General features: G+C 50.5%; 1 protein-coding gene across 1 annotated transcript in view; it reads left to right on the forward strand.

Annotated features, from left to right (window-relative positions):
* The window catches only part of CDH23 (cadherin related 23), a 377,990-nt gene that overhangs the window by 136,109 nt on the left and 214,600 nt on the right, over positions 1-27,281 (forward strand). The window contains exon 8 of the mRNA XM_055081216.1: positions 1,856-1,934. Coding sequence (XP_054937191.1) covers positions 1,856-1,934 — 79 coding nt within the window. The remainder of the gene's footprint in view (positions 1-1,855; positions 1,935-27,281) is intronic.

The following is a 27,281-nucleotide window of genomic DNA, read 5'->3' on the forward strand; positions in this document are numbered from 1 at the left end:
TACTCAGATGGGGGTGGAGGGTGCAGCCTGCAGGCTTCAGTCTCCAGCTGATGAACGGTGAACATGTGAGAGGCACCGATGCCACAGGAGACCTTCATTAGACGTGCATGCCAGGGTTCATATCTCCCTAGGGGTTGGGGACAAGGCTGTCCTGCTCTCCATCAGTCAGGGGAACTGCAGCCTGGGCCAGAATCTCAGGCAGGCATGGCTGGTGTGATAGGGTCTGGAGAGCAAAGTGAACCTTGCCCTGGGTGAGGGGCGACTCAGCAAGTGGTGGTGGTGGCGGCGAAGTTAGGATCCAATCATTTGTACGTTCATTTATTCAATCAATTGGCCAATCAATTGATATTTGAGTGTGCCCATCATATGCCAGCATCTCTTCCTAGTGAGTCTTACGCCTCCAAACGCCTGCCGGTGTTGTGTCTTTTTTTTTTTTTTTTAATTAATTAATTTTTGGCTGCGTTGGGTCTTCGTTGCTGTGCGCGGTCTTTCTATAGTTGTGGCGAGCAGAGGCTACTCTTCTTTGCGGTGCACGGGCTTCTCATTGCGGTGGCTTTTCTTGTTGCAGAGCACGGGCTCTAGGCGCGCGGGCTTCAGTAGTTGTGGCGCACAGGCTTAGTTGCTCTGTGGCATGTGGGATCTTCCCGGACCAGGGCTCGAACCCGTGTCCCCTGCATTAGCAGGCGGACGGATTCTTAACCACTGCGCCACTAGGGAAGCCCCCCGGTGTTGTGTCTTTTGCCTGGAGCACCTTCCTTTTTGTTTTCTCTCTCTGGCAAACTCCTACTCACTCTTCAAGCACGGGCTCTAGGCGCGCGGGCTTCAGTAGTTGTGGCGCACAGGCTTAGTTGCTCTGTGGCATGTGGGATCTTCCCGGACCAGGGCTCGAACCCGTGTCCCCTGCATTGGCAGGCGGATGGATTCTTAACCACTGCGCCACTAGGGAAGACCCCCGGTGTTGTGTCTTTTGCCTGGAGCACCTTCCTTTTTGTTTTCTCTCTCTGGCAAACTCCTACTCACTCTTCATGACCCATCCTAAATGTCACCATCTGTACAACCCTTTCCTCCAGGTGGACTTGTACACTCTGGGGTACATTTATGCATCTAAGCAACCTCATATCTGCATAGCAGTGTCTGTGCGTATTGTGTGCTCCCCAAAAGCAGGGGTCCCGGAATCCCCACTGTGGAAGTCCCAGCCCCTAGCCCCTTCTCCCCCAGTGCTGCAGGGAGAATGAATGGGGTGTGGGGCAGAGCCATGTGAGGTAGGAGCTGCTGGCTGTAGTGCTGGATGGGGCATGGTTCAGAGGACCATGGTGGCCTCCATGGTTGTCACAGTCATCCCTGGAGATACTCATTTTCAGGATTTATGATGCTTTCATTCACAGAGTAGTTGATTCATGATCTTCTCCTTTACTCAGGCCTTAGTGAAAACTGAGTTGTTGTTATTCATATTAAGGTGGGGAAAACAGACCAGAGGGGTGCAGCAAACTTCCTGAGGTCACACAGCATTGATGTGTGTTCGAGATAGAGACCAGAGCTCTTGTCCTCCTGCTGGATGCTCCTCCATCAGCTCTTCTTCCCTGGGTGGTTTATCCAAATGAGGGGAGATGGGGAGGGGAAGCGGGGGGCAAGAACATCAGCAAGATTGGGCCTGTCCAGTGGACATGGAGGTGTTTGCCTGGGGGCCTCAGCGTATGTCCCAGGGATGATGGCCTGTGTACTCGGTACCTACTTCCTAGGCTGGCCAGGAAGTCCCCATGGGGAGGGAAGCTATGGGTGCCAGGACAGCTACAAAGAAGAATAGCAGCCTGGGGGCTGGGCGACCAAACTCAAGTCCTTTCTCTTTCCCACCCAGGGCACGACGGTGCGTGTTATCACCGCCATCGACCAGGATAAAGGACATCCCCGGGGGATTGGCTACACCATCATCTCAGGTAAGGCCTGGGCTGCCCTGGTCCCCCACCCTGACCCAAGAAGAGCCACATTAGGAGTGTCAGGCTCTGCAAGACAGTGGAGAGATCTGTGGCAATGTGGGACAGTGGCATGAAGGGACCTGCCCCCAGGGACAACCTTGGCCAAAGGACCCAGGCAGGGGACTGACCGGCTAAAGGAGGGAGGAGCAGGGGAGGGGAAAAGGAGCTTGGAACGGAGGCTTAGGTGCCTGGGACTGCTGGGTGGTGTTGGAAGGCAGGAGCGTGCGCCGCTGTCCGAGGTCTCAGGCTTCTGGGCACTTTGGGGCTCTGAGCCCAGGTCATTGGTGACTCTTCCAGTGCTCTGGGATTTTCTTTGTTTTTCTTTACTCACTTGATGAAAAGATGGCTGCTGTTACATCACTTTAGAACTAATACAGCTGCAACTTTGGCTGATTCCATGCTCCTTTTACATTTCTGACCGTTAGAAAGTCATGTCTCATCTGGAATGTTGCAGGGAGGCACATAAGCGCTCCTTTCCCACCCAGTCTCTCTTGAATGCAAAGAGGGTTCTGGTTGATGGGACCCCCTCACCCCACATCCCCACCCAAAGACTAACAAAGCAGCAGCTCCTTGGCTGTCTTGGGACTAGGTGGCTTTGGAGCAAGGCGGCTGGTGAGAGGTCCAGGAGAAACTGCTCACTCACTCACACACTCCAGACCTGTCCCTGTTCTCCCACCCACACCCACACCCCACACGTGGCCTCCCTGCCCAACCCGCTGGTGAGTGAATGGTCAGCCTGGTGCATCTGGGCAGGCCAGACTGATGGCCAGGAGGATGGCAGGCCACCAGGCCAGTGTCCACCCCATTGCCCCTCCCTACCACACTGCCAAGAATAGAGAGTGGCATTTTGGGGGCATTTTGTCCCTAAAGCTCAAAAGGCACCAATGTGTGGTGATCAAGAACATGGATGGAGTCTCTTGAGCATCCCTCCTGCGGTGGATCTCCATACCTCAGTTTCTTATCCATAAAATGGGAGCAATAAGAGTATCTACCTTAGGTGGTTCAAAAGTCAGAAGACTTACTATATGTAACAGAGCTTAATTAATGTATGTAAAGTACTTTATGAGTGTTAGCTGTTATTATTATTACTGCTAGCATCTAATAATACCTTCTGGATGTTGAGGGTTAGCTGGTGTGAGGGAGACCCCTCATATCCCTGGAATGCAGGAAATCAGGGTATTATGGGCTTCCTGTGACCTACAGCTTCTAGCGTAACTATTTTTGTGCTTTTAAGCCCAGGGGACCCCAGGACCCAGAGCGAATGTCAGACCAGCTCATGTGGTCAGTAACAGCAGTGTGGGTTTGGGCCTCTGCTCCCCGCACCCCATTTCCTCCCCATTCTGATGCCCAGGACAGGACTCAACAAGAGTAAAGCCCAATATGTACTTGTAGAATGAATGAATGAACATCGCTCTAGAGTAATGGGTATTCAAATTCCAGTATGCCCAAGAATCACCTGGGGCTCCTACCAAACATGCAGAGTCCTTGGCATGCATGAAGATTCTCATCCTGTAGGACTGGGGTGCAACCCAGGAAAGGTCCTTTCTCCCAGTGCTCCAGAGGCAGGTGGTCCTTAGGCCAGGATATGGAAAAGGAGGTCCTAGGAAGGAAGCCATTCTGTAGGAAGGCAGAGTCCTCCTGGGAATTAGCGGGCCCTCTCCTGGTGAGCAGAGGAGAAGAGAGGCCCTTGCTGATGCTGGTATCCTTCATGAGTTTGTCAAATTGGGAAGCAAAGCAAGTGCCTCCCAGTGACAGGGGGCTTGTGCTGGAGATCTGAGGGAACACCGGTGAGCCCCAAGGGTGATGGAGTTGGGGGCCTAGTATAAGGTGGCAGCATGAGCGGGATACCTGGCTGGGTAAGGGATTGTCTCCTCATCTCATTGTCTCTGGACTGCTTCCAGACATACTCCTAGATGGGGGTGGGGAGCAGGGAGCCAGGACCTGGCCTGAGGTCATGGCCAGCCTGGAAATAATTCCTGCAGTGACACTGGGAGGCCATCCTCCAGGGCATTGGTCCATTTCAGGTCCGTGCTGGGTGCCAGGCCACCAGCCCCAGACCCCCAGGTCCTCTCTAACCTTCAAAGATGGCCCCGGTCACCCCTTTCCTCTGGAGCAGGAGGCTGCAGGGCAGAGCTGCTTTGGTATCTGGGCTGGGCTCTGAAGCTTAGAGTCTGGGGGCAATTGCCTGAGGCAGCATCCTGTGAGATTTCCAGAGGCACACTCTCCTGGGCCAGGTTCCCAAGTGCAAACAACAGGACGAGAAGGGAGGCCCAGGATGTGAAACGACAGGTAGGGGATGTGTGTGAAGGTGGGGGCAGGAGGCAGAAAGTTCTGGAAGGCCTGGAACACTTAGCATAGTTTTATAGGATTACTGTTGCCAGCACAGATGTGCCTTGAGGGCTTTTAGAAAGGATGACAAATGGGTTTTCTCTTACCTGCCAACTTTGATTGATTGGTAATGGCTGCCTGAAGAGGACCAGGAAGCCAAGCAGGCTCAGTGCGGTATTCAGTTGGTAGAGTCTGCCATGGGTGTGGAAATGGAGGGGGCAGCACTGCGGCAAATGTCGGCCATCCTCGGTGAGATAGCATTTGGCAGGGTGGCCACGATGGTCTTCATTGTCATGGGTATTTGTCACCACCCCACCGCACCCAAATCCTTTTCAGACAGCTTGAGGAAAGGGCAGTCCTCTTTCTTCCCTTGCCGTCCTGAGCACCTGGCTCCCCTGCCGGCCCTTCCCCCCAGGCCTGGGCCAGTGTGGACTCCCTGTGAGCCAGCCTCAGCCCAAGCCCAAGCAGACAGGCATGCAGGAGGGCACGGTCCCCAGGGGGACAGGTGGACAGAGGCTAGGATTTGGCCTCTTCTCTACTTCCCCCAGCCAGCCAGCGTAGACACTGCTGCAAAGAACATTGTCTACCGAGGGCCTGGCCTCACACACCTGCCTCTCCGGGGGTGTTAAGTCGCAGCCCTCTCCCAGGTGGCTTGGCCGGTGCCTGTTTGGCTTGAAGCAAGAGGAAGGGATGCCCTGCCCGGGCCCCTTCATGCTGACTGCCCCACGCTGGCCCTGAGTGCCCAGTGTGGGAACCTGCTCCAGCCCAGGTGCTCTGGAACCATTTTCATTAGAAAGAAAGAACTGAGGGCCTCAGGGGCTCCTGGAGCTGGGTGCGAGTCCTGAGGGCACTGTGGGTGACCGAGTCTCCAGGCACCTCCAGAGCCTGGGCAGGTGGTCTGCCTCGGACACAGGCCTGAGCCCACACTGATCCATGGCACAAACTTCACCTGCCCAGCTCCCTGAGGCCCTGTCCCCACCGGGCTGTTTATCATCCCTGCAGCTGGGGGGATTTATGTCCGCACACCAGTGCTTTCCCCATTACTAATGACCCCTCTGTTTTGCCATGAACAAAGAGGCCTTCAGAGGTAAGTTATGGCTCCATTGCCATCAATTTGTTCTCAGCCTCTGTGGCCAAACTACGACCAAAGAAGGACAAGGTTTTTGCCCAGAGAGGACCTGGCACGGACCCCATCGCTCCCTCAGCCTGTGCCTGCCCTGCCACTCACCCAGGGCATCACTTCCTCCAGGGCCTGACCTCTGGAGCTCTGCGGGCTCCTATCCCCAGTGGCCAGCCCAGCCTGTGGTCTGAGCAGACACCCTCCTCTACCAGATGGAGGTAGTCCTGCTTCAAGGGGCAGCTGCCCTGCAGAGCCCTGGGCTTGGAGTCCAGAATTGTCAGTTTGAGGCCCAGCACCTCCACCTGCCGCAGGGTGTCCAGCCAAGGCGTTTGGCCCTCTTAACCCCATAATCCTCATTCATGGAATGGAGATAATAACACCCGTGGCAGATGAGGTGATGCCAGAGAGACTCTAAAGGGCCATAAAATATTAAGCATTATTGTCAAAGAAAGATCAGGACCAGAGGTCCTCGGGACTCCTAGTCACTCACTTTCTCCTTAATTCATTTAAGTATAGAGAAGTAAGTGGTTGAGAGTGCAGGCTTTAGGGCCGTGTCCAGGGTGGGGACTGCTAGCTGTGCTGGCCAATACGGTTGCCCGTGTGGCACTGGAGCACTTGAAATGTGGCCAGTATGATTTGAGCTGTGCTGTAAAGATAACACACAGGATTTTGAAGACTTAGTATGAAAAACAGATTGTAAAATATCTCAGTAATGTCTTACATTGATGACGTGTTGAAATGGTATATTCAATGTACTGGGTTAAAGATAACATACTATTAAAATTAACTTTACCTATTTATTTTTTCATTTAATGTGGCTACTAGAAATTTTCAAATAGCACATATGGCTCACATTCTATTTCAATGAGCAGCTCTATTGCAGAGGTAGACTGCCTTGGCTTGCCTTCTACCACCGACCAGCGATGTAACCTTCTGAGCATCAGTTTTCCAGTCTGTAAAGTGGAGGTAATAGTAACCCATGTCTCACAGGGATGCTATGAGGATTCAGTGAGCTAAGATGCGTAAGCACTTAGCAGAGCACCTGAATTTGTAGTAAGTGCTCAACAAAAGGGGACTCTTAATATCCACACACAGTGGATTGAGGGTCTTCTCTGTGCAAGTGTCCTGAGAGCTGGTGGGGCCCGAGCCACTGTCGCAGCCTCAGGAACCTGCAGGCAGTCGGGGACAGGCTGCAATGCCTTGGTGGAACACTGTGGAGACCAGCAGGGGCTGTGCTGATAATTGTTAACATGGAACAATGGCTCCTTGGGGGGTCCACTAGACTGTTCTTTCTACTTTTGTGTATATTCAAAAATATCTGTCATAAAAAGTGAGAAAGAATCCGTGGGAGGGGGGCGCCTCCCCAGCCGTCCCTGGGAGGGGAGGCTCAACGAGGAGAGACCATCTAAGCCAGCCCTGACTGATGAGCAGGAACCAGCCGGGAGGTGTGGAGGGAGGGTCTGTTGCAGGCAGAGGAACAGCAAGTACGAAGATCCCACAGCAGGAGAGTGTGCAGCCCCATCTTGGCGCTGCAGTAATTGAGCGTGGCTGAGCGCAGCACGTGAGGGAGGCCGTGGGAGAGGAGGCCACAGGGGGAGGCAGGGCCAGCCACGCAGGCTGTGGAATGCCCAGCCCAGGAGAACGCCAGGCCCTGGTCCTGAGGGCAGTGGGGAGCCAGGTCAGCAGGGGAGGGACGTGGTCGGGGTTGCATCGTGCGAAGCTCACAGTGAGTGGGCTGGAGGAGGGCAGGTGGAAGCAAACAGGTCAACGGGGAGGCATTTTCATTTTCCGTAAATACTGGACTGATGAATTCTGTCATTTCACTCTCTCCTTCCTGTAATTGACACTAAACAAACCCTTCTCCAGCTCCCGAAGGCCCTCACTACCCTGGGGTGTGAGGATTTGGTGAAGGAGCCCAAGCTAGCACTTTCCACCACTTTCTGCATTACAGCGCCATCTCAGCCCAGACACCACTTTCCAGACTGAAGAGGCCTAACCTCTCTCATCATCCCTTTCCCTATCTGAGCCCTGCTTCCCTGGGCCTCCTGCAGTTCTGCAATATCCCCCAGGGTGAGAGGAGGGGAACCCCATTTGTTGGGTGCCTGCTGTGTGCCAGGCACTGGCTGGACCCGTTTATCCCTCACAATAGTGTATGAGGGAGACATTATTACTCCACTTTATAGGCATGTAGAGCAAGGCTCAGGGACTTTTATAGACTGACCAAGGGTCACAGCTACAAAGCAGAAGAGCAGGGATTTGAACCCAAGTCTCTTGGGTTCCAGAATATAGCCAATTTGCATGCCGACACTGGTTCTCCAAGTGTTGTCTCCAGATCAGCTTCACCTGGGAACTATATTAGTAATGAAAAATTTTTTACCCCACCCTAAACCTGAATTAGAAACTCCAGGGGTGGGGCCCAGGTGATGCTGGTGTGGCCGGTCTGGGGAGCACCCTTTGAGAAGCTCTGGTCTAGAAGAGCACGTGTCATCAACACGATAATATCACCCCCAAGGGGGCAAAAATTTATTCTGAGAGGTAAAAAATATCTTACTTCTTTTATGTATGAGGCACAGATATACATATGTTATATCTGTGGTATTAAAATTTCATGCAGCTTGGGGGAGCAGTTAGGAAAAATGTCTCAAATGGCTAGGGAGGTTGGAGGGACATGCGATAATGAAACACAGGTTGAGAAGCACTGACCTAGAATGAAGAGTAGGTGCGCAGTATCAGGGCTGAAAGCCCTCAGTCCCAGCTTGAAAGGCAGTGGCCTCATCCCTGGGTCACGCTGGCGGACTTGCCCAGGTTGGTTAGTGAAGGACAAAGCTCTCACTGGATTTCACTTTCAATGCTACCAAGTGAGGCAGTTCCTTGAAAATACATTGAGCGCTTTGAAATGAAAGCTCTGCGTGTGTGTGTGTGTGTGTGTGTGTGTGTGTGTGTAGAGAGAGAGAGAGAGAGGAAGAATAAGCAGTCAGACTTGCCCAAACCCACACCCCCACATATGCCAATAACTAAATCGGGCCCCTGGCCATGGCCTGGTGGGAGACAGCTATCACAGGAGACCATCATTTGAATCACTTCAAAGCCCTTGTGATTAAGCTGCTTGGCATGTTTCTCCCCGCAAGAAGTAAAAACTCAGGAAAAGCAGATCTGCTTTGGAAGTCTGAATTGCACACCAAAGCCCCTGGCTTGGAGTACACAGTGGGTGCCTGGAAGCCCCAGAAACCTCAGGGCATCTGGCCAGGCACAGTGGGGAACGGATGGAGCCAGGAGGGAGCCAGGGAGGAGTCAGGGCAGATCAGAGACAAGTGGTGGGGCCAATTGGTGGAGGGCACACAAGGCAAAAGACATGGGTGCTTGAGCATGGTTGGGGGTGGGAGGGTCATCAGAAGATTTATCTCATAGGAGTTCTGGATGATCGGAACAGGAAGCACTGGAATGAGGGTGATCTGCTAACAGGTTACTGCATCAGTCTAGGGGAGGACTGGGGGTTGTTGTGAAGATGTACAGGAGGGAAGTCAGCAAGGTGATATAGTGAAAATAGATGGTGCAGGAAAAAGGGGAGACAAAGAAGCTTCTAACCTCTAAGTCTAGGTTTCTGGGGTCCTGGTGGTAGCCTAGGCAGAAAGGGACATATTCATAAGGAAAGCTGATCTGCTTACACCTATGACTGCCACACTAGACCCGTGTCAGCACGTGTACCAGATCTCCCCCATCCCATACCAAGGCAGACATCACTAATTGATCACGGCACACTTTCCCACTGAGCCTGAATGGGCCTCCAAGCCTCCATCAGCCACTGGTAGTTGACAGGCGTTCTCTTGAGAGCTGGAATGAATGTGCCATCCAAGGTTTATCCAGTTTGCATCCCGTGGCTCTCTTCTTTCAACAATATTTAGGGACAGTGCCTCTGACTTTTTAAAAGTTTGATTAAACATATATTATTTCCAGTTCTCTCCCACCACATACCAAAACAACAACAATAGGTCACACTAACACTAAATTCCTCCTGATGAACCACGGGAGAGCCCACACTTCATTCTCCCTGATCCTTCTCCCTCCTCTTCTTCGCTCCTGCTCCCCACACTCTTCTATGCCCCACCTTTGTGATAAACCTGAGTCTTTGTTCTTCTCTCCTTTACTGAGGCCCTGCACGCTCTTTGTCAGTAGCTGTGCCTTGCCCCTTGCTTCTTTTCCATGAGTCAAATTGGTCAGTGGACTTTGAAGAGGTTTCACCGCCATGGTCCGAGACCCTCCCTTTCTGCTTCTCCTCTTTCCCACACCCTCCTCATGGGCAGGAGTCTCTGACCCTTGCTCGGGACACTATAGAGCCTCCTGTGGGCCCCATGTACTGTGGGAGCACGCCCAGGACCTCCCACTTAGGCCCAAGTAGCACCTCGATTCCACCTCCACAGCTGGGCAGGGGATGGCCCTCAACTCAGCTCAGAACCCACTTCTCTCCAGGCCTGGAGTCTGGCAGACCAGTCGTGGCTGGAGGCTGATTTCGGGGGCTGGGGCTCATTCTACTTCATGCCTAGTGGTTGCTTTGGTGGGAAGTTCTAGTCTGGTTTCCCCAGGTCAACAGGTATTTGTCTTTTTAAAAATTTGGCTCATTTCTAGTTTTTCCTCATCTCTAAATGACTGCTTTTTATTGAACTGCTAGGGGCTTGAGATCCTTGGAGGGTTGTGAAATTAGCCGGCATTTGTTTTGCATTCTCTTTCTTTATCTTGGCACACTTCAGGCACACAGAACTGCTTTAGACATCGTCCTTGGCTCCCGGTCAGCACTGGTTCACTTTGGTTTCATTATTAATTTTTAATAATATTGTGGACACCCGTGAACCCACCAACCAAACCAAGAGCTAAACCATCATGCATACCTCACATACCTGTGTTCCTCCTCCAGTCCATCCCCTGCCTCCCCATCCCATAACTGTCTCTTTCAATCTTGCATTTCTTCATTCGTCTGCTTTTAAAAAATATTTTGTCACATTGCATATTGCTTGCATTTAGTTGTCTTTGAACTTTATTTAAAAAGTATCATACACAGTCTCCTGGGACTTGTGTTTTCTCTTCAATATGATATATCCAAGATCCATCCATATTTTTTTTTCATGTGGATATTATTTGTTCATTTTCATTACTCTGTATTACTTCATCATGTGAAACTATCACAGGTCATCCATTTTCTTGTCGAATGGTGTATACACTGATTTTTGCTATTACAAACCACGCTGCTCTAACATCTTGTATATATCTCTCTCTGAACTTGTGGGAGAGTTTGCCTTGGGCTACATACATCCTCTCTCACCCTCACCCTAACCCCAGAAGGCGTCTGGCCAGAGCCATTTTACAGATAAGGAAACTAGACCCACAGAGCTCACAAGATGTGCTTAGGGTCCCACAGCACATAAGTGGGGGACACAGGATTCAAACCCAGACCTTCCTGCTTCCAAATCCCACATTCTTTTTGCTATCTTTTACTATTCTGCCTGGGAAACCAAGAGATTCATGTCAACCCTCTGGTCTGCGTGCCGGACTGGAATCCTAGGATTCATTCATTCATTCATTCAATTAACCACTGGATACTAATTGAGTGCCTACTGTGTGCCAGGCTCCATGCCAGACCCCGGGGACCAACCGTGAAGCGAAAGTCGCTGTCACTGTGCCCACAGAGCTCACATTCTAGTGAGGAAAAGATAACTAAATATCAGCAAAGGCAGTGTCTCCTGGCCATGTTAAGTATTGGGAAGGAAATACCAGCATGAGGAGAAGGTAACTGGGGCGAGGGGCACCTTAGGAAGGGGGGGTCAGGAAGGCTGGACAAGGGAGATGCAGCTGCCTACCTCAGCCTCCCCAGGCTGTGGGCTTGGGAGGGGATCTCGTCCTCCCACCTCAGAAAAGCTCTCGAATATCTTTGGGAAGCTTTGAACCTGTAATGAGACCCTCTAAGCAGCTCAGATTCCCAGCTCTCTTTTTCATCTGACTCCCCGGATGACTGCTCAGCTTTCAAGGCAGCCCCCAGCAGGGGCTAATCTGAAATAAAAGTTTTTATTTATCTAGCTTGATACCTGGTGCAAGGTTAAATCATACAAGAGAAAAAGCAATAAAAGAGAAAGATTAAGCGTAAAGCGCCGTCTTAGGCATGCCCTTTTGCAATATGGTTACAAAGATATTAAGCCTGAAGTCACCCACAGCCTCCCACTGCTGTTCCCTCACCTCTCTGGGCTCTGTGCAGCCAAAACAGGAAGGAGGAGAAGAGGATGGGGCGGGGGGCCACAGGAGGGAGACACCCTGGGGTGCCCTGCAGAGAGGGTGAGCGAAGCAGATGGAGTTCTAGTGGCTCAGCCCATCAGCCACCTCCCGCCCCCACGCGGCTCTGATTCATGACTTCCTGGCAGAACAAAAATGTTGACATCTGCACCTACGTTCCTGTCAGCATCTCCATGTCATCAGCATTTATTGTGTGCCTGCTGTGGGCCTGGCACCCTGCAGAGAGAGTGGGAGAACTCTTAGTCAGAGGCCCTTCTCACAACCAGCCTGACTCAGGTCTCAGCTGACCTTGAGCAGGTTACTTCTACTGTCTGCACCTCAATCTCCTCATCTGTACAATGGGAATGTTAATAGGGTTTATCCAAAACATTATCGTCTGGTTGATGACAAGCGCATGCAAAAGATACTAGGGTTCCTTAGCACTCAGGTGGTGATGGAGTCCCTAGAAAGGCAAATGTCACTGGCTCTTGCCTCTCCTCTCTGCCTGCGAAAACCTAAGACTACAGCTCTTGGTAAGATCCCCAAGCACTGCAGGGGACCCTATGGGCAGGGAAGGAGGCGGTTCCCATGTGCTGTCTAACTGACCTGGTCTTTTGCCCCTGATCCCTTGTGGGTGTCCCTTGCACAAAGCCAAGTGGGTAACTCACCTGGGCCGCTGCTGTCAACACCCTCTGTAGCCGCTGGAATGGCCCCGCATGCCCCGGACACTCCATGACCCTGGAGCCAAAGTGGATCGTGGGCAGAGACAGGGGCTGCTCCTCTCCCCTACCTGCAGCTGCATTCAGGCCCCACAGCATCCCTGCTGGGCCCCTCTGTACTCCATGACCCCCCCACCATATAAACAGCTCCTCCCACTCCAGCCTTCAGTTCTTCTCTTGGTGGGGCCCAGACAGAGCCATGAGGATACCGTGACAGCCTCCGCACCCCCATCTCTCCTACAGAACCCATGTTTTAAAGCAATTTAAAATATGAAAGGGAAGGGAAGGGACCTTTCTTTTAGCCCACATATCAGACTCTGTGCAGGCCCACCCACGAGTTCACCAGACAGGCCCAGTATTGGCCCCAGGGAGAACCCAACTGCACAAGTAATTCATCATACAAGCCTGAAGCATGGCATGTATAACAAATGCTCCAGGAGGTCAGGAAAGGGTTTGTCTTTGGGATAGGCTGTCCTTGAGGGATGATTTAGAGAGACCATAAGGAAGGGGGCGTCACCAGTCACAGGGCAGGGTGTGAACACACATTTAGGGGACCTCCTATCCAGCCCTAACACCCTCTTCCAACATGAGACTCACATTGGGAGAGCTTTGAATGCCAGAGTAAGGGGTCACAATAACATAGTAATAGTAGCAAACACTTTGTGGATGCCTAGGACTAGATCTAAATGCTTCTCCTGCATCAACTGTTTAAATTCTCCTACTAACCCCATGAGGTAGGTACTATTATTGTCAGCCCATTTTGCAGATGAAGAAACTGAGGCCCAGCTACCCAAAGTCACATGGCTGGTGGGAGGAAGAGCAGGTTGGCTTCAGAGCCCACACTGCTCCAGTGCCCCTGGCCTCCCCTCCCCTTACCCCTGCCCTGAGCACCTGATGGGACTGCCGGGGTCTGGGAGTCACTGGATCTCCCTGTGGCTTTGGCTGTCTTCCTGTGTCCCTGCAGCCCTTCCTCTGCCTCTCTGTCAGGTGCTCCTCCTGAGTCAATTAACTGGCTGCCCCATTCAAATATTTGACCAATATCCTGGAAACAGAGATTTCAGGGCAGATTTTTTCAGACATTGATTGAAGTGAACAAACATTCTGACACAGAAGACCGTGACAGCCTCCGCACCCCCATCTCTCCTACAGAACCCATGTTTTAAAGCAATTTAAAATATGAAAGGGAAGGGAAGGGACCTTTCTTTTAGCCCACATATCAGACTCTGTGCAGGCCCACCCACGAGTTCACCAGACAGGCCCAGTATTGGCCCCAGGGAGAACCCAACTGCACAAGTAATTCATCATACAAGCCTGAAGCATGGCATGTATAACAAATGCTCCAGGAGGTCAGGAAAGGGTTTGTCTTTGGGATAGGCTGTCCTTGAGGGATGATTTAGAGAGACCATAAGGAAGGGGGCGTCACCAGTCACAGGGCAGGGTGTGAACACACATTTAGGGGACCTCCTATCCAGCCCTAACACCCTCTTCCAACATGAGACTCACATTGGGAGAGCTTTGAATGCCAGAGTAAGGGGTCACAATAACATAGTAATAGTAGCAAACACTTTGTGGATGCCTAGGACTAGATCTAAATGCTTCTCCTGCATCAACTGTTTAAATTCTCCTACTAACCCCATGAGGTAGGTACTATTATTGTCAGCCCATTTTGCAGATGAAGAAACTGAGGCCCAGCTACCCAAAGTCACATGGCTGGTGGGAGGAAGAGCAGGTTGGCTTCAGAGCCCACACTGCTCCAGTGCCCCTGGCCTCCCCTCCCCTTACCCCTGCCCTGAGCACCTGATGGGACTGCCGGGGTCTGGGAGTCACTGGATCTCCCTGTGGCTTTGGCTGTCTTCCTGTGTCCCTGCAGCCCTTCCTCTGCCTCTCTGTCAGGTGCTCCTCCTGAGTCAATTAACTGGCTGCCCCATTCAAATATTTGACCAATATCCTGGAAACAGAGATTTCAGGGCAGATTTTTTCAGACATTGATTGAAGTGAACAAACATTCTGACACAGAAGAAATTTATTGCTCACACTTTCCTTCTCCTGAGCTATGCTCCATTCCAGCGCCTTCAGAAGACATCTGGGTGGAGTCAGGCTGCCTCTGTTTTCTAGCTCACTGCTCCTCCGGCCCCCTCCTGGTGCCAGTGCACCAGGATGCCCCACTCTGAAGGACCACATCAGTGAAAGCAGAAGCTGAAGGTCACTTCACAACAATGTCCAGCATAGCAAGGGTTATTTTAAAGGAGCCAGTGACTGATTTTTCTTCTTAATGATGGTCAGAGTCCTAAATGTCCGGAGAGCCATTTAGTTGGGACTTAGGGAGCACTTTGGAAAGGATGACTTGAGGTCCTGGGATGCTGTCGTTCCTTTAGAAGTTTGTAGGGACAGAAGAGTTCCCGCTTCATGACTCAGCAGATGCTTAGTGAGGAGGTCTTGGCGAGCCAGCCCCCATTCTTGGTGGTCTTGAGGAGACAGGATCTAGAATGGAAATTGGAAATGGAAAACCATTCTGTGAGAGGCTTAAGGATTTGCTGGGGCGGTAAACGTATGAAAAGTTGCTTGTCCATCCTTACAGCATTTGCTGAGGGACTCATGCTTGTAATCAAGTCCTCTGGGAGATCAGAGAAGGCTGAGAGCATTGAGGGCTGGGGCTGGGGCGAGGGCAGCAGCTTCACTCCAACTGACTGCTGATTCCCCAGAGAGATGATTTTTAAGTGACTCACGGGTGGGGCGTGAAATAACATCACATCACCCAGTGAGAGGGCTATTCCCTTCTCAATTCTCTTTTAGAATTTCTGTTTCTGTCAGTGCTGTCCAGGAGAAAGTCCAGTTGGGTACTCACATCTTTTAACACCTCTCTACCCCTTGGCTCGTCTCCCTATTTAACAAAAGGAGAGCAGGTTGGAACCTTCAGATGCCAAGCTGATGCAGCTGAAATCTCACCACGTACGCTCACTTTCTCTATTTTACAATGACTATTTATGGCCAATGAACTGGTTCTCCATTTGTGAGATGCTTAGATAGATTCTTTTAGAATGATTATTTAAGGGAGAAACGGAATCAAATGAAAGAAAAATAGAAAATAATAATAATAGGAGTTGCATACACATATGGAAAAAGTTGGGAGGGTGGCATCCAAATGACTGAAGATTGGGCAGTCCTGACATCGGAGTAACTTGACCTGAACCTTTCCTTATCTGTACAACGGGAAGGACGATGGAGGTCCCGGGGGTTCTGGGAGTTGTATCGATACATGTAAAGTGCTCAGAACAGCGCCCAACACCAGGCAAGAACTCAGGAAACACCAGCCCTCTATTGGATAGAATCGTGTAAATGATACCACCTTGGAAATGGGGGAGGACTAGAGCCCACAAGGCAGTATTATTGAGACTGCAAGATGGGTGGGTTAGGTGGGGAGGAGGGCATCCCAAGCAGCCGGGACCAACTGGAGCAAAGCCTTTGAGGAAGGACTATCCATGAGATGTCTGAAGGGCAGCAGACAAGCCCACTGGGCTGTAGAGGAGGAAGGTGGAAGGTGATTTGAATGGTCTTACGGGTCAAGCTATGGAGTGTTGGTTGTTCCTTTTAGGGCACCTGTGGTTCCAAGAGTTCAAGTATGCTTAGGAAGCTCAGAGAAAGGGGCCTTCTTTGAGGCTGTGGGGTTCCTATAGGAATCCGGGGAAGACCCTCCTTGGAGTTAGGCCTTCCAGGATGAGGAACTGGGACAGAGCTTGAGCCCTCTCTCCTTTCTTACAGCATTTATGTTTGTTTCCTATGGCTTCAGTAACAAACTACCACAAACTTAAGGGCTTAAAACAACAGAGATGTTTTCTCTTATGATTCTGGAGGCCAGAGTCCAAAGTGATTTAGTTCCACAGGGCTAAAGTCAAGGTGTCAGCCAGGCTGGTTCCTTCTGGAGGTTCCAGGGGAGAAGCCACCCCTTGCCTCCTCCAGCGGCTGGTGGCTGCCAGCATTCATTGGCTCGTGGCTGGAACACTCCAATCTCTTTTTCCCTGGCCACATTGCCTTCTCCTCTTCTGTAGTCAGATCTCCCTCTGCTTCCCTCTTTAAGGACATCTGTGATTATTTGTAGGGTCCAGCCGATAATCTCCCCATATCAAGATGCTTAACTGAATCACGTTTGTAACTTCCCTTTTGTTACACAAGGTAACATTCAGCAGTTCCAGGGATTAGGACCTGGATGTCTGATGGCCTTTATTTAGCCTACCACAGCATCTTTACCCCTCTCTGAAAATTTGCCCCGCTCATGTCGCTCTTCTCCAGTGCCTCCCTCATGATCTTCCAGGATGGATCCATGCATCTACCTAGTTCATGATGGCTATATTGACCTCTCTCCATCATGGCTAGTCTTGAAATGTCCTTTTGGCTTCTGCATCAGCTGTCAACCATCTCCGTATTCTAGTTTTCCAGTTCCAAATTTCCTAGAGGGGGTCAGATTGGCCAGCTCATCATCACAAGCAGCGTCCACAAGCCATAGGGACCTGGCAGCCTGAGATGGTGTCATCCGGGAAGCTGGTACAGAAGAGGGCACCAGGGCAATGAGTGAGATGAGCCCCAAATCTATCTAGTACATTTAAAAAGATAGACGATAGCCCAATGGGACAGAATAGGGCTCTTAGAACCAGACCCACATATAAATATGGGAACTTTATATATGATGAAGGTAACACCACAAATCAATGAAGAAAAGATGACATGTATAGTTGCTGGTGTTGGGAAAACTAGCTCACTATATGGAGAAAAATAAAGCGAGATCCCTACCATGCACTGTATACCGAGGTAGACTCCAGATGGATTAAAGACTTCAAGGTGAATGGTGAAATATGAAGCTCATAAAAGGAAACGTGGGGGTATATCTTTGCGACCTTGTAGTTGGAAAGGACTTCTTAACACCCAAGAGCACATGCCATGAATGAAATATTGATCATCAAAGGATTTCCAATTCCACGGAAATATATAGACAAAGTTAACAACAGATAACATGTGTGGCACAGATTTTTGCAACAATTAAAACCAACAAGGGACTAATATTTAGAATATATAAGGAATTCCTGCAAATCAATAGGAAAAAGTTGGTAAAGTCAATAGAAAAATAAGCAAAGTATATTCACAGAATGGGACACCCCAAAGATTAGTGGATATACGTATAGGTACCCAAACTGTCTAGAAATCAGAGAAGTGCAGATGGCAATTACAATGACCAACTTCTTCCTACTCACATGGGCCAGGTCCTCCCTCTGCCTGTTTTTGTATGATCTACAACCTAAGAATGGATTTTAAAGATGAGTATTTTTGCAGTTGGTTTGATGGTAGTAAGCACTATCTTTGACCTCCACTTAAGTATTATCCTTTGCCCCCAAATTCCATTCTTCTGACTAGTAGACCAGTGTTACAAAAAATTGTGCTCAATTATTGTTATACTTCAAATTTCATCAAAAATTTTGGGGAAATTTGTTTTCTCTCTTGTTAAATAAGTACCAACATAATGTCCTCAATTTTTCCTCTTGACCTGCAAGGTCTAAAATATTTACTATGGCCTTTTACAGAAAAGGTTTGCCAACCCCTACACTAAAGAATACTCTGTATCAGTATGGAGGTTCCTTAAAAAACTAAAAATAGAACTACCATATGACCCAGCAATCCCATAACTGGGCATATACCCTGAGAAAACCATAATTCAAAAAGAGTCATGTACCACAATGTTCACTGCGGCTCTATTTACAATAGTCAGGTCATGGAAGCAACCTAAGTGTCCATCAACAGATGACTGGATAAAAGAAGATGTGGCACATATATACAATGGAATATTACTCAGCCATAAAAAGAAATGAAATTGAGTTATTTGTAGTGAGGTGGATGGACCTGGAGTCTGTCATACAGAGTGAAGTAAGTCATAAAGAGAAACACAAATACCATATGCTAACACAACAAAGTGAGAGAGGCATGGACATATATACACTACCAAATGTAAAATAGCTAGTGGGAAGCAGCCACATAGCACAGGGAGATCAGCTTGGTGCTTTGTATCCAACTAGAGGGGTGGGATACGGAGGATAGGAGGGAGACGCAAGAGGGAGGAGATACGGGGATATATGTTTACGTACAGCTAATTCACTTTGTTATACAGAAGAAACTAACACACCATTGTAAAGCAATTATACTCCAATAAAGATGTTAAAAAAAAAGAATACTCTGTATCAGTTAGAAGCCAGATACTATTAGATGAAATCACCATTTTTGTAGGTCAAAAGTGGTCGAATGTCATCAGTTTCATAGGGTTCAACTTAATAGATGTACAGACAGCAAACTATTGTAGATAAATCTTTAAAACCTAGTGTTGAGTGATAAAAGAAATAGAATGGAATAGCATAATACCATGTCTGCAAGTTAAAAAAAAAACAATAGCCACAGTAGATATTTAACAATAATACATGCATATACAGAGACATTTAGCAAAACACTGGATTGGTACTTCTTTGGGAGAAGAGAAGGAGTAGGATGGGAGGTAAAGGGGAAAACCCACCCAACTAATAATAACATTTACTAACATTTATTTGGTAATCACCACGTGCCTGGCACTGCTTTAAGCAGCTCATATATGAACTCATTTACTCCTCACAGCACCCCGATGATAAAGGTACTATCACTGTTGCCACTTTACTGATGAGGAAACTAAGCTCAGAGAGGTTAAGTAACTTGCCCAAGGCCACTGAGCTTGTAAACATCAGAGCCAGGATTTGGACCCAAGCAGTTTGGACTCCAGTTTTGGAGATCAAATCTGGAATCCAATAAGATGGATATGGTTAGAGGGATGTAGATGGACCCAACAGATCTGAAGAAGCAAACTCCCCTTTTACCTAAACCCTACACCCATTCCATGCCCAGGAAATCTCTGCTGTTTCTTTCTCATCTTGCTTCTCTGGGACTCAAAGCACCTACCTCAGACACTGGCCATCCTACAGGCACAGTGGCCAAGGAGTTAGGAGGTACGGACCCTGTCCCTAAACTGACTCAACCTGGAGTGATGGGATGTGCCACCCACAGGACAAAATGACCGACTGGCTGCTCCCTGAGAAGTGGCTTCGGCATTAGTATGCTGAGGTAGCAGCTAAGGGCTTTGGATCTGATAGATCTGAGTTCAAATTCTAACTCCAAGTTCAACTGCCTGTGGGACCACAACATATCACTTCTGTAAATTGACGTTCAAACCCCTGCCTAAAAGAGAAGGCAGTGCTTACTTAGCACAATGACTGGCACATAGTAAATGCTCAGTAAATCACTACTGTTCCCAAATCCATTCACGTCACCCAGGAGAAGTGACTGCTTTTCACGGCACCTTCTTGAAAGAAGGGCACTTGGGAAGAGCAGAGAGGAGTCTGTGTCATCCCATTTACCTGATTAGTCTGCCGGTTCCACTGTTATCCATCTTTCTGTACTCCGCCCCTCCTTCAAACCTTACCTTCCCACTCACCGCCTCTGGAAGCCTTCCCTGACCACCCAACTTGCCCCGTCTGCTGAGCTGATGGGAGCAGGTTGGTCACTCCCTTTCCTTTTCTCATGGGAGGTTCATGCTCACCAACCAGATCAGCTTCCGTTTGCTGTCTGACCCACTGTCCCCCACCCTGTGCCCAGGACCGTGTCTCCTCTGGCCTATGGCTGCCTGGTTGGCTCGGGGTCCACAAGCATCTGCCTTCTTATCTTCATTCTCTTCCTCCCCATCATGGTGATCATGGAATCCCCTGGAATCCACATGTCCACCAGGCCCCTAGGACATGAGCCTCTGAACCCTGGAGGCCTGCTTGGGCCCCATCCACATTTCCCTGGGAACCTAGAAAGCAGCCATCCTTTCCTAAGGGGCTCATGTGTGCCTGAGCAGCTGCCAGGGGCCTTCACCTAAGTAATCCATCCTCAGGATGACACTGCAAGGGAGGGATGGCCTTCCCATTTCACCCCATGAGACCATGGAAGCCAACCGGGTGTGGCCTGCCTGGGATTGCCCAAGTCACCTGTGGCATGGCCACCCTTATCTCACAGCCAGGACCTTTCTGTCACACCCCAGCCACCTCGACCCAGAGGTGACCATCTAACATCCATGTTTCTACCATGAAATCCATCCCCCTGCTTATTTTTCCAGGGAACCAAAGGCTATACCAACCGCCTTTCCTCCGTGGCCCTTGTGACTCAGAACAGCTAACTGGGGCTTGGCTGGTGTTCAGCCTGGCCCTGGGCAGCCTCCCTGTGATTAGCACTGGTGTTCCTTGGCTCCAAGAGTGATGCCTTCTGCTTGGCTCCACTTGGGAGAGGAGGGAGGTTCGCACACAGTGTGGGCTCAGCAGGGAGAAGGGACCAGCCTGGGGGGAGAGCAGAAGACAGAAAGCTGCTGTGACCGCACTCCTCTTGCAGCGTAATGAGGATGTCAGTGGAATCCCTCCCAAGGATGTCATGCCAGGCCCTCTACAGAGGTTGTATCTTATGCTGACAACAAGCTCTGTCAGTGTCCCCGTTTCACAGAGGAGGAAACAGACTCAGAAAGGTTATGTAACATTTAAGGTCATGCTAGACCAAGAAATGGCAGGTCTATGTGAGTCTGAAGTCCACGTGCTTTCCACGGGCCACCGTGCCCCATTGGGTCTTCATGAGAACCCTGTCATGTATAGACCTTGCCTATGCTGTTCCCATTTTATGGGTGGGTAAACTGAGACTGAGAGAGTTCAAGGTACTCAAGGTCATACGGTTGGAGAAGTGGTAGACAGTGAACTGGCTCCTGGTCCAGTCCTTATTCTGTCTACTGTACATAGAACTTTTCCCATCCATGCTGGGAAGCCCCCCAGTTCTGGGCAGTAGGAGTGTAACTAGGAGAGGAGAGGAGATAGTGTTGCCCTGGGGCTGACATGAGAAACAGATGGGAGGGGAGGCTGGGTTGTTGGAGGTCAAGAAGGCCCAAGCTGCAGAAAGTCTTGGAAGCAGGTAGACTTGGTGTGTTGGGCAGGAGGGAGCGGTGTAGGGTCTTCCAGGAGGAGTGAAGTGCTGACCTGGTATCTTAAAGTGCCCCACTTGTGCAGCCTGCCCTGTGGCCTGCCCCTCAGCCCAGGGCCCTACCCCCGCCACCGCCCAAGGCTCCCTCCCTCACAGGTTGGGGACATTCGGCAGCTGAAATCAGGTCTTTGTTTGAAGGACAGGTAATTAATCCCACAAAGTAATCCCAGCACACCCTGGCAGATTTATGGAGATCGCCTCTGTCCCAGGAACTGTGCCTTATCATCTTTCATTTCCCAGGCAAAGCGAGTGACTTGTTATATCACAGGCTTCATGCCAATAGGAATTTCATTTAGGGGTGCTCTCCAGGTGGAGGGAGGTCGATAACGCGGGCGAGGGCAAGAGCCTGTGGCGGTGCTGGGGTCGGGGAGGGAGGGGAGCAGAACAGGCGCTATCGTGCTTTCACCTGTCCCCTTCCCGGTCTCTGTCTTTCTCCCAACATCAGGGGCCCAGTTTCATGGGGCTCACCTGTCACAGGGACCCAGATACCATCCAGTCCAACCCTCCCAAGTCACAGATGAGAAAACCAAGGCCCAGAGCAGCGAGGGAGGGACCTGATTCCCAGGCTCGCTCTTTCAGCTACTCTGCCCTAGCTCTCCCCACCCGCCACTCCCCACATGCCCTGCCCTGAAGCTACCACAGGTGCAGGAGAATGTCACTCCATCACCGGGGGGAGCGGGGGGAGCTCCTCACAACCCCCACGATGGACCTTGGAGCCTGCCTCCCTAGGGGGCTTTTATGGTGAGGAAGGGAGCAGAGGTTGGCAGTCCTGGCAGCTCACCCCCCACGCAAAGAAGGGTCAGTAGAGCAAGGAAGGGGGATCTGGTCCTGGAGGTCAGGGTAGTCGCTTCTGGTCTATGGGCTCTGCCTCTAGCTTGCTGGGCAGTGTGAAGGTCCTTGTCCCTTTTTGTAACACAAAGAGTTGGGGCTCATTTGATTATTCATAAATATTTATCCAACCCCTCTCATGTATCAGCTCTGGGGACACAGCCATGAACAAGAGAGATTAAAGCTGTTGCCCTCACGGATCTTATAGTTTAGTGAGAAAGACAGAAAATAAACAATCAAACAGATGAATGCACAAGATCATTTTAGAGAGTGACAAGGGCTTACAAGAAAATAAAACAGGGGATGGAGGTATGATGGAGAATGAGCTGCAGCCACTTAGCTGGGGTGGTGACCTTTTTGATACGGTGACGTTTGAGAGGGGCCTGAGCAACAGTGGAGGAGACAACCACGTGGAGCTATGCAGGAAGTGAGTTCCAGGCAGAGGAAACAGCATGTGCAAAGGCCCCGAGACAACAATAAGCTGTGTATATTTAAGAAACAGGAAATTGGAAAAAGAGGTCTGATGACGCTTCAGTGTAGTAGAGAGGATTAGGAGTAGGAAGTGAGGTCGGAGAGCTGGACAGGGACTGACCATTTAGGGGCTTGCAGACCAGGCCGAGGAGTTGGGGTTATTCCATTTGCACTGGGAAGACGCTGCAGTGGAGTAACTTGATCTGCATCAGGCTTTTGAAAGATGTGCTGGCTGGAGAATGGGCTGGAGAGGGGGCAAGAGGAGAAGCAGGGAGACCAGCTGGAAGCCCACTAGGGTGGCCAGGTGAAAGATAATCTGGAGGGTTCGTCATGCGAACCATCTTGGCTGCATCCGTCTGTCTGTCCAGCCGCTCACAACTCTTCCATACCACCCCAGCTTCTTTGGCAGCCCTTCTCCTTCGAGAGGGCCTGGTCATTGTTCTGAGCCCCCCGGGCCTCGCCTGCTCTTCCCCTACCCCAGCTCATCCTTCCTGCATCTTCCCACAACTCTCTAGACAAAGCTCTCTCAGGGGCCGGCTCAGAGCCACTCTGCCCACACCCCCCACTGCATCCATGCTCCCCCACCCCACCCTCAGAGCAGGTGGGCAGGCTGCAGGCACCCCAGAAGGGGAGGGAGGACCTTGTCACCGCCCAGAGAGGGGGGAACAGCGTGGCAGCATGCAGGACCGCCTTTGCCAACTTGGCAGCCCCTTGTCGACAGGAACCAAGCCTGGTGGGGCTGGCTCCTTCCTGACACTCACACCCAGCTCTCGGTAATTAAAGCCATAAGTCATCTTCGGACAGGGGAGCTGCAGGCTGGGGCTGCCACAGCTGGCATTGATGGGAGGGAGAGTGAGCACATCTGGGCAGAGGTTGGAGGGGGGCCGAAGGTCAAAGACTGCCCTCCGTCTGGCCTGGGATGAAGGGTGTTTGGGCTCTGAGGCTCTGCTTGGTGCCAGGGGCAGTGACAGGAGCTTCCTTCACAAACAAGGGTTTACTTCCTCTTTTCCATGGGCCCTGAGAGTCTCAAGCTTGCAAAACATCCCCAAAAGATGCCATCTGTCTTCAGCTGGATCCTTTGCTTCCCCTCCCCGCCCCCCAGAAGTATCCATTCACAGAGCTTGGAGTGAGGGTGCCATAGGGTACCCATCCCTTCAGCTGTGCTGGGACCCATCCCTTCAGCTGTGCTGGGAGCATCCCAGAGAAACTGCCCTCCTGCCAAGGAAGCAGGAGTCTGTAGCCCAGGCTAGCCCCTCGAATCAAGAAGGACCCCAGGCCATGCATCCTGAGGGTTGCCCAGTGGAAAGTACCCTGAACTCTGACCTGTGGCCTTTCTATTTCAAAAAAGTGATCAAAGGCCTCACACAGATTGTGGTGGCTGATCATCCTCCCTGGCCAAAAAGGCAAGGACATCTCTCTCTTTTTCCTGTTTCTTGCTTGCTCAGCAGAAGTTCCTGCCTGTCTGAGCCAAGGGAACGGAAATGTCTCTGGACACCCCTCCCTGTCTGGCTGGGCTCACTCATCAAGCATTCTGAACATCCACTTGGTGTGGCGCATGGGACCAGGGCCTGGAGACATAATGAGACATCTGGGGCTGATGCTCATGCTGGGAGGATGAGGGCATTCTGGAAGCCAGGCTGTCAGGATGAAATGGTCACCCACCCCACTCACCCCACGCACCCCACACGCACGCACGCGCACGCACGCGCACACGCACACACACACACACACACACACACACACACACAGAGAAGCAGGGCCAGGATCACTGGCAAATGTGAAATATTAAATGTTTAGAAAAGTACGGAAACTGACATAATATGCCTCCATATATTCACCACCCAGATAACATTTTACCGTATTTACTTCTGATCTTTTTCTCTTCTTTTTGTTCTTAAGAAATGGAACTTGACAGGTATTGTTAAAAGGACCTTTTCTTTCATTTTCAGTGATCTCGGAGGCTGGGTCTCTGAGGAGCAAAGGTTAACACCTCTAACCCTAACATCAGCCTCAGAAATGGCCCCCAACTTGCATATGGTCTGTCTTGGGTGACATTAAGGAATCATCGGCTTTGTTTCATGTGACAGTGGCATGTCTGTCCACATTGAAGTCCTTATCAGAGACATATACAGTATTTAAGAATGAACTGGAATTGGCTCTAATAACTCCAGTGCCGGGGGGAGGGGTGAGTTTAAAAGAAGGAAAATTGGCAAAATGTTGATAATTGTTGACTCTGGGTGATGGATACACAGGGCTCCATTGTGCTCTTCTCTCTACATTGTTTATCTTTGAAATTTTCCATAGTGGAAAGTTTTTTTTTTAAGTATGGTCCCAAAGCTGCTAGGGGACCCACCCCTGGTCTGGGATCCACATCCAACTGTGTCCTGGACGGGCACCCAGGCTTGAGCCAGACTTGAGGTTGACCCGTCTGGTGCCAGCTCTGCCTCTAACTTGCTGTGTGATGTTAGCCAGGTTACTCACCATCTCTGACCCTCAGTTCCCCAGGGGGAGAAGAAGTTTGAACCTGGTGGGCTCTAAGCATCTTCCATCTCTGACCCTGGACACATCTACCTTGCATGCTCAGAGAGCCCACTGGAGGGCAGTGGGTTTCCCATACCACTCCTCAAGAGAGCCTTTGCAAAAAGGATTCTGTAGCCAAATAAGTTGGAAAGACGCCGTATCACAACATCCTTGTCCTGGCAAGTTACAAGCCACATTAGCCCATTAAAGCCTCTAACAAGTCCTGCAGCGAAGATGCCTGTTCAGCATTTCCCAAATGTATTTGACCACAGAACTTTTAAAAAGTTGGCCTTTCCTTATACCGCAGGCATCAGAGTTCCCGGGGACACCCTCTGGGAAACCCCAACCTTCCAGTTTTCACAATGGGAGCTCCTACCCTGAAGGATGAATTTGCCATTTTTTCATGATGATTCTGACTCATATTCAGTAGAACACAATATTTGTTTTCCACATTGTCAAGTGGGTTTTGTACTTAAGTAAATCTGTAGTTTTCCCCCCTGCCCGCCTCATCATTCCCTGATCAGAAACATCTGTTTTGATGTCACATTCTGAGTCACTGACCAGATGCTGGAAAACCCTCCGACATCAGGAAACTGGGCCAGGCACAATCTGGAGCTTTCCTGGTGGGGCCTTCTAGAAGCAATGATTCTAGGGAGGAGTAGGAGAGAAAACACAGGCTTTGCCATCAAATGCTGTAGGTTCAAATTTCAGCTCAACCACTTACCAGCCATGTGACTTGGGACAAATTTTTTTTTACCTCTCACCTCAGTTTAGTAATCGATGAGGATTCAGCTGCAAAGGATGTGTCGAGTGCTGAGTTTCCTTCCTTCTCCAAAAGAATTTATAACAACTAATATTTACTGAGCGCTTACTATGTGCTGAACTAAATAGATGCATTACCTGCTTTCGTCTTCCCATCAGCTCCATGAGACAAACTATTACCCCTCCCCTTTAACAGCCAAGGAAACTAAAACGCAGAGAGGGTAGGTAAGCTGCCCACAGTCACACAGCTTATGAGGAATGACGCTGCGATTTTAGCCCTGGTCCTAGGGACTACAACATCTGCCCTTTTCAAAAAGATCTGACCCAGATGAAAAAATATTGATCCTCTGAACACCTTACCTTAACCTGCCTGGTCAGCGTTTATTGGTCCTTGGGTAACCCAGATGGTATGTCAGGCCGTGCATCCTTGGCTAAGCACTTGTAGACAACCATGGACTCCTAAAACTGAAAGAGTCTGTGGGGACTTCCAGGTTCCCTGAATCCCCAAGCCCCCAACCCCATCCCTCAGGGCCCCTTTTGGGGGTCATGGGGGTGCCAAGTGTGCTGGACTCCAGCATAGCCCCCTCATCTGCTTCAGCCAGGGCAGCTAGCTCTGGTTTTGGTTGTTTTATATACTGGGATTCTGGGGAAGATTTTGTCTGATTAAAGGATTTGCTACTAAAACAAAGAAATTTGAAAACCGCTGCCATAGAAAAGCCCCCTCTTTTTTAAACAGGAGAGGACCCTGAGGCCCAGAGAGGTAAAGTAACTTGCCCGGGATCACCAGCTATCCTCCTGAGCCCAGGCAGACCTCCCTCCTCTCTTCAGGACTCAGCAGGGACCAGATTGAGGGGGACTTCTCAGCCCTCAGGGACCCCCTCAAGGTCAGTTGTCTGGGCTGCTTCTGCCAGTTGGTAGCCAGTTTCTATGAAGATAACTGTGTCTGAGGCTGGCTCCCTGAACCTCGTCTGACCACATCTATTTCTGGGCCGCGGAGCCCTGACGGAGCACAATTTGATTCATAAATTACCCAGCTCAAGGTGTGTGTGATGGGCTCTCCTTCCCAGATTTGAAAGTCATTCACTCCGGAACTTGCGGCACTTGGGGCCGAAGAAGGGGCAGCTGTGGGATCAGCACTCAGGGAAGGAAAGTGGCAGGGGAGCTGAGGGGACGCGGGGATCCAGGGAGCATTGCTCTCTGCCAGCTCCGTGCTTGTCGTCTCATTGACTCCTCCCAGCCACCACA

The sequence above is a fragment of the Physeter macrocephalus genome, chromosome 20, assembly GCF_002837175.3.
Source record: "Physeter macrocephalus isolate SW-GA chromosome 20, ASM283717v5, whole genome shotgun sequence".
NCBI lineage: Eukaryota > Metazoa > Chordata > Mammalia > Artiodactyla > Physeteridae > Physeter > Physeter macrocephalus.